The 8269-nt window shown below is 36.8% G+C and overlaps 1 protein-coding gene across 2 annotated transcripts in view; it reads left to right on the plus strand.

The window, feature by feature from the left end:
- ZC3H15 (zinc finger CCCH-type containing 15) overlaps window positions 1-7834 on the plus strand; it is a 31366-nt gene extending 23532 nt beyond the window's left edge. The window contains exons 10-11 of one of the 2 annotated variants that reach the window (XM_062188855.1): window positions 278-506; window positions 6520-7834. In XM_062188855.1, coding sequence (XP_062044839.1) covers window positions 278-468 — 191 coding nt within the window. In that variant the 3' untranslated portion in view covers window positions 469-506; window positions 6520-7834. Of the gene's footprint in view, window positions 1-277; window positions 1584-6519 lie in introns of those variants that run through there. The other variant, XM_062188847.1, reaches the window with a different exon arrangement.
- Window positions 7835-8269: the final 435 nt, after the last annotated feature.

The raw sequence follows: 8269 nt of genomic DNA on the forward strand, positions 1-8269 counted from the left end.
CTGCTTTCCCAAGTGCATCGACCGGGGACTAGATTGGAAGTGGAGCAGCCAGAACCCGAACCGGTGCCTACATAGGTTGCTAGTGCTGCAGGCCAGGGCTTTAACCTGCAGCACCACAGCGCCTGTCCCTCAAAAACGTTTTTGCTAGAGTAATTACAAGGAAAAGTTTCATAGAAAAAGGACAAGAGGAAGTATAATTATTAGTTTGTGCTGTCAGTTGCCAGTGGAATAATGTATGTTGTTTCTAGGCCTTATTGACTTATATTTTTATTTTTAGAAAACAAATTAAGCGAAGCTTCTGGAGGTAGGGCTGAAAATGGTGAAAGAAGTGATCTGGAAGAAGACAATGAAGGGGAAGGGCAGGAAAATGGAGCCATCGATGCCGTTCCTGTTGATGAAAATCTTTTTACTGGGGAAGATTTGGATGAACTAGAAGAAGAATTAAACACACTTGATTTAGAAGAATGACACCAAGCAAGTCAATGACAAAATTAAGTCAGCTCAACGTGAGTTGAAATTGACTACATTAATTTTTTTTCCGCCTAGAATCAACAGGATGTTTGTTTCTCATGCTGATTCTGGAGGGTTTGTTTTCCTCCAAAAAAGGAATATTCTCCCTACATCTTCTCTTCTGACTTTGACTACATCTCATAGTAAGTTCAGAGTAGTTCATGATAAATTGAAAATATAATGGTCATTGCAGAAAATGATTGATTGTTGTAACTGTCCACTCAAGTAGGAATTGTAACTGCTTTTTCAGCTTTTGGTTCTCATTGGGCATGTGTTATTACCCTGAACAACATAAATTTACTTTAAAATACCCTTCATTTGATGCAGTTTTTAGTGAGTGATTTCATTTCCTTTGTATTTATATGTTTAAAAGACTGCCTGAATATGAGAACTGTACTTCATAAAGGAAACTGCATATGCAGATTCAGTATTGTATATCTTTGGACAAGTAGATGGACATTTAAAATGGGACTTTAATCTGACAGGATCAGTTATAATGCCCTGTGTTAAACTGTTTAAAAGTTTTCCCTCTTCTTTTTTGCCAATAAAGTTGTAAATAAAGACCGTCATACATTAAAAATTAAGTATGGGCCTTCGTTTTAATTTTTCTGTGAAAATTTTCTTAACATTTTTAGCTTCAGGATTTTAACTAGGTATCATATAGTATCACATAAGGCAGGATACCTAAGTTCTCTTAATAACTACACAGAACCATGTAGAGTACTGATAGTGCTATGAGTTTAATACTTAGCTTCCAAAAGAGACTGTAGACAGTGTTATATGAAAAGGTATTTCTTGAAATTAATTAACCTAATTAAAAAGCAGCTGATAATTTAGCCAAATGCTACTTAAGAATCGTTGCTAAGAACCATGTGTTAAAATAGTGCATATTAAAGTTTGGTTACAGCTGGGAAGAAATTGAACAAATTCACCAGAAAACTCTGGGCTGAAGGTCTTGAGGTAATAGCACATTTTAAATGGAAGTAATTTGTTAAAGGCATACCTTTTTAACCATCATTGTATTAAGTTTTTTTTTTTTTTTTCTAAATAATACTGTGGTTCTTTTGTTATTTGCAAATGTAAGTGGATTTTAAGGTTACTAAGATAATAGCTTAACTGAAGTGTTAAGTGACCTAAGATCCAGCCTCAGATAAATTGTAGGATTTTTTAAATTTCTAGTTTCTTTATTTGCATGTAAAAATTAAAACTAAATAATCTCTGAAGTGCTTTTAAATTGTAAAACGTAAGACAACAGGGTTGTAAATCAGAGTTAATAAGGAAATTGACTTCCTAGCTATTCAATACTAGTACTATAATTTGCACTTTTCAAATATAGGCTGTCATAGGCTAAGGTTTTCTTCCCATCTGTGGTAAAATTGTACTTAAATACTTAATATATAAAAGAGACTGCTTGAGTTTTAAAGTTTATATTCATGATATATTTGTTCCATTCTTTTTGTGAAAAATCTTAGATTTCTTTTAAAGTAAGGGAGATGGAGAGAGGCTGGTATATGTCTGTGCTGTCCAAAAATTTAAAAAACAAACAAACAAAAAGATTTATTTGAAAGAGTTACAGAGAGAGAGGGAGATACAGAAAGATCTTCCATTGGTTTACTCCCCAGATGGCCTCAATGGCTAAGGCTGGGCCAGGTCTGAGACAGAAGCTTCTTACAGGACTCCCACATGTATGACAGGGCCCCAGACACTTGGCCCATCTTCTGCTTTTCCCAGGCCATTACCAGGGAACTGGATTGGATGTGGAGCCCAGGGAGCCAGCATTGTGGCGCAGCAGGTTAAAGCCCTGGCCCCAGTGCCAGCATCCCATGTGGGTGCCAGTTCGAGTCCTGGCTGTTCCACTTCCAATCCAGCTCTCTGCTATAGCCTGGCAAAGCAGTGGAGGATGGCCCAAGTCCTTAGGCCCCTGTACCCATGTGGGAGACCAAAGGAACCTCCTGGCTCCTGGCTTCGGATCGGCTCAGCTCTGGCCATTGCGGTCATTTGGGAGTGAACCAGCAGGTGGAAGACCTTTCTCTCTCTGGCTCTACATCTCGCTGTAATTCTGTCTTTCAAATAAATAAAATGAATCTTTAAAAAAAAAAAAATGGAAGTGGAGCCCACAAGGTATGCAGGCATGATAGGCAGCAGCTTAACCCACATCACAACACTGACTCCAGAAAAACTTAAATGTTACTGCCTTATTTAATAATGAAACATTTTCAGAATGGTCTAAAGAGCTTGAACCTTTTAGAAGCTGTAACCCAGGACAGCATTGTGGCATAGTAGGTAAAGCTGCCACCTGCAACTCCAGCATTTCATACGAATTGTTGGTTCATGTCCTAGCTGCTTCACTTCCAATCCAGTTTCCTGTTGGTGGCCTGAGCAAAGCAGTGGAGGATGGCCCAAGTGTTTGGGCCCCTGCTACCCATGTAGCAGACCCAGATGAAGCTCCTGGCTTTGACTTGGCCTGGCCCTGGCTGTTGGGGCTCTATGGGGGGTGAAGTGGTGGATGGAAGGGAAGTGACTTTTACATAAATAAGTAAAAATCTTTTAAAAATTAGAAAAAGCTGTAACCCAGACAATCCTTTTATCATCTAAAATTTAAGAGTTTGTCTCAAATGGAAGTTAATCATTTAGTTTAGACCTGAATTTTTGGGGTTTCTGCCTCCCCCCCCAACGCCCTCCCCACATGGAAGGTAGGTCTGTATAAACAGAAATATGCTGGAGGCTTTTAGGTGTTTATTTTCAAGCATCATGACTTCGTTGTAAATATTTTTTTATTTTGAAAACCAGGTTTTCTTTAGTAAGTGAGTCAAAGGAAAAATGCTTCAATATGGAGGTAGTTACTGCTACCTATCTACCTGTCTTTAATTCTTAAATAGCCTTTATCTTATCTATCATACTCTGAGGCAGTCACTTCATGATTATGATTATCTTTGCTCAAAGAATGCAGAGGCATTTTAAGCTAAGAAAATCAAAATGCAGGCCAGTAGAAATAATTTTGTTTATGGTACAGTTACTCTATATTATTAGTACAGCTAATCTGGAAGTGACTAATTTGTCGAGTCTATTTCCTTTTATCCTGAAAAATGAGATTGTTTTCCCAAATGTAAAAACTTTTCATTTCCTCCTTAGCATCTATGAAATTTCCACTGTCTACGCTGTTTCTATCCTATTGTCAACAACTGTTACAGCCTATAATAATACCATGTTTTCCAGAATCTTTCTAATTCATTGTAGTTACATTGTGGACTTGACTTTTGTTGCACAGAAGGCTTATCAGATACTGTGTCCATAATGTTCTGATGTAAATTGTGTAATTTGGCAAATTTTTTTTTAATATTTGATGTAGTAGTCAACTGAACATTAAGTGATTTAAAATGTGATAATAATGAAACTAATGGAAGAGAGGTTTAGATAAAGATCATTAAGAAAGCATTGCACCTATCCCCACAGAAGTTTATACAGATGATTATTGGTATTACTGTATGTTTTATTCTGGGTAGTTTATTTTATATAAAGAACTTTCAGGATTACAAACTACAAATCCATTACTCCCTATGAAAAGTAAAGAACTGATTCAGATATAAATACTATTATGTTAATGCTTGTGGGTACTTAGCACACTATTCATATGTTATGAAATCAAATACATATTTCAATGAATGAGCACTAAGGAATACCAAATGAGGGGATGAACTGTCAAAATTTTAGTTTTGGGTTTTTGTTTTTACTTAAAGTATATATCTTACTGATAATTGCAGTGTTTTGTGAATAAAGATAATACCTAGTTTGTCAATAGTAGAAAGTACTAGGAACTGACCTCTTAATTAAATGTAGAATATCACAATATCCACAAAATTGTATTCCTTCTGAAACAAACCTTAATGAAATGTTAGTATAAAACGTGTTTTCATATCTTCTGCCACCTTTCTTAATGCTGTTTTCCCTTTTATTAATTGCTGCTTCTTAATGTGGAAAGAGAAATGATGGCTAGTTTTCATTCATTCAACTAAGATATTTTTGTGCATTTTCACATATGTATATTGAGCACCATAGATAGTATGTGACACATTTAAATACATGGTCTCTACCTAGTTTGAGTATACATTTTAGAAGGGGAATAATAACCACTGCAAGGTAGAAGTGGTAAGTGCCTAGCCATTAATATGGATACCTTTTCAATCAGACTAGGAAAACCTTTCAGTCATGTTACATTCAGATTTAATTGAATGTTTAAAAAAAAAAAAAAAAAACCAAAGATGTTCCTATGAAAATACTGTGTCAAAAGGCATTGAACACTTAACATTTTTTGTCAATTAATCTTGTCTAGGATATGCCTGGTTTTTTTTAAGATTTATTTTATTTATTTGAAAGAGAGAGAGAGGTAGAGACAGAGAGGTCTTCCATCCACTGGTTCACTCCCGAGATGGCCGCACCAGCCAGAGCTGCGCTGATCCAAAACCAGGAGCCAGGAGCTTCTTCCAGGTCTCCCATGTGGGTGCAGGGGCCCAAGGACTTGGGCCATCTTCTACTGCTTTCCCAGGCCAAAGCATAGAGCTGGATCAAAAGAGGAGCAGCTGGGACTAGACCCGGCACCCATATGGGATGCCGGCGCTTCAGGCCAGGGCTTTAAACCACTGTGTCAACAGTGCCAGCCCCTAGGATATGCCTGTTTTAAAAGAACCATATATCAGTTTCATTCCAAACGTGCTGCTGTTTCATTTCTCCTGTGACTCCTTTAAAACGTATTTTTATCAGTCTTAAGAAACTATTTCAGAGACAAAAGGCATCTGTATGACTTTTTTACTGTACATTTTAAGAATTTTATGGTATTTAATTGGTATTTATTTTGAATAATATGACTATAGTATGTGTAGTATAGTAATACGATAGTTGTGTAGTTCACTTCATGATTAGGTATTATTGTAAAGGGGGTGGCACTGCGGCATTGAAGGTGAAGCCTCTACCTGCAATGCTGGCATCCCATATATGTGCCAATTTGGGTCCACTGCTCCACTTCCTATCCAGCTCTCTGCTAATGCTCCTGAGAAAGCAGCAGAGGATGGCCCAAGTCCTTGGGTCCCTGCACCCATGTGTGAGACCCCGAGGAAGCTCCTGGTTCTTGCCTTCAGCCTGGCCCAGGCCCGGCCATTGTTGCTGTTTGAGGAGTGAACCAGCAGAGAAGATCTCTCTTTATATTTCTGCCTTTAAAAATAAATAAATAAATCTTTTTTTTTTTTTTTTAAGAAAAGGTATCATTGTGTAGATATTTCACTTAAAAATGAGAAATGTGGAAGAAGTAGAATCCGTGGCATTAGGAATGTTCATCCTTGTGTTTTTACACAATACTGAAGAGTGGAAAATAAATATTTTAGTACCAAAATCCTTTTTTGATAAGTAATTTAATAAGTTAACATTTAATTGAAATACACAAATAGATAAAAATAAATTTAATTCCATTTTCCATGAACTTCTTGAAGTACCCTTGTAGAAGATGAAATAAGGTGAACTTTTCTTGAAGAAAGAACACCAAATAGTATACTTCAATTGTTGTCTTCCAGAAATAGTGAGTTTGTGTTTTCAAAGGAATGAATATAAGTATAATAAAACATCTATGACAAAATGTCTTTCTGGGCATTTGAATTAAACAAAACTTGTTAATATGTTAGTATGAAGAGAGAGAGAGTGGTAAATATTTACCACTACCGCCCTACCCCTACCACCACCCAGAATCAAAAATATGCCATTCAGGTAGTAAGAAAAAGCAAAATTGCTATGTAAATTGTTCTGATTGGATTTTGCCTATTGACATTTGAAAGCTAATGATACTTTGTAGCCAACTTGTCTTAAGCTTGATTATTACTTTTACATAGTTTTTATTAGAAAATAGCACCTATTCAAATTTAACAGGAGTTTTGTGTACTACCTAGAACTCTACCAGTTTATTGGGAGTTAAATGAAAATAACAAGTTTGGGTTTTGTTTTGTTTTGTTCTGTTTTGTTTCTTAGGTTTCAGTGAGGTTCTTAAATGCATAATGGAAGGATTAAACTGCTCTTTCTTCCTAAACCAGAAAAGCATCCTTTGCATCTCTTCATCTTCTCTTCCCTTTGATAGTTGAAGATTAGAAGACTGAATGCAAAATTGTCAGGACTTGTCCAGAAGCAAACATAAGCACAAGAAAAAAGTTGTGAGCCAAGGAGATTTCAGAGGCTTTGACAATAAATGTAGGCCATTGACAGGTTTATTCTTGTACAGCTTGTATTTTTCTATCTGATTTATTATATAAGTGGATAAGAGTCACAATACTTGCCTGTAGAAATGAGAATGAAATCTTCTGTGAGAAATAGGATATTTTGGAATTTGTTGTGCAATGACTTTTACATGAAGACTTTGACAAATATAAGTGAAATATATTTTTTCAAAATGTGAACTTACATAGTGATTTGTTAACATCAAAACAGAAAATCCTTGGGGTCAGCAACTGGCATAGCAGGTTAAGATACAGCCTGCAACACTGGCATCCTATATGGACGCTGGTTCAAGTCCCAGCTACTCCAGTTCCGATCCAGCTCCCTGCTAATGCACCTGGAAAAGCAGCGGAGGATGGCCCAAGTCCTTGGGTCCCTGCACACACATGGGAGACCAAGAAGAAGCTTCTGGCTCCTGGCTTCAGCCTGGCCGAGGCCTGATCATTGCGGACATCTGGGGAGTGAACCAGCGGATGGAAGATCTTTGTCTCTCCTTCTCTCTCTCTGGAACTCTTGACTTTCAAAAAAAAAAAACTTTAAAATAAATAAATTAATTAAGCAGAATAAGCCAAATTTGAGAGAGAAATTGGTTGTTACTGATTAATTCCTCTGATAAAATTAGTTTTGGAGAGATCTTTATTCATCTTTTTAAACCGCTTTATTGCTAAACATTTTTAAAGTGTATAACTTGGTGTTTGACAAATATATTTGTCTAGGAAACCATAATCACAATCATAAAATAATGCTCATAGTCAACATTCTCATTAAAGGATTCCTCATGCACCTTTGTATACCTTTCCTCCCCAAATAGACTCTACATCCCCAATAATTTATATTTTTAATGCAAGTGGAATCATATATATGTATTTTTCCTTCCTTTTTGTTTTGTTTATTTTCACTCTGTCATTATTTGGAGATTTACCTGTATTACTGCATTGATCAGTAGTGCATTTCTGTAAATTGCTAAATAGTATTTCTTTGTATGGACATAACACAGTTTGTTTCCCCATTCACTTTTTGTTGGATTTGAGTTTCCAGTTTGGGACTATTACAAATAAAGTCAGTATGAACAGTCATGTACAAGTCTTTGAGTGTAAATGTAATTTCATTTCATTGGGGTAATGAGAGTGGAATGTTTCTTCATATGTTTTAAATTTTTAAGAAATTCCCGGGGCTAGCATTGTGGTGCATCAGGTTGAACCACTGCCTGCAATGCTGGTCTCCCCTTTGAGCACCAGTTCAAGTCCCAGTTGTGCTTCCTGATCATCTCCCTACATACGGGCCTGCAAGTACAATAGAGGATGCCCCAAGTGCTTGGGCCCCTGCCACCCGTGAGAGAGACCTAGATGGAGATCCAGGCTCCTGGCTTAGGCCTAGCCCAGCCCCGGCCCCTGCAGCACCATCTAGGGAGTTGGCCAGTGCACAGAGGATCCTGTTTTGGCCTCTCTGTGTGTGACATTGTCTTTCAAGTAGATAGGTGAATCTTTTTAAAAACAGAAAAAAAATTTTT

The sequence above is a fragment of the Lepus europaeus genome, chromosome 1 (genome assembly GCF_033115175.1).
Source record: "Lepus europaeus isolate LE1 chromosome 1, mLepTim1.pri, whole genome shotgun sequence".
Taxonomy (NCBI): domain Eukaryota; kingdom Metazoa; phylum Chordata; class Mammalia; order Lagomorpha; family Leporidae; genus Lepus; species Lepus europaeus.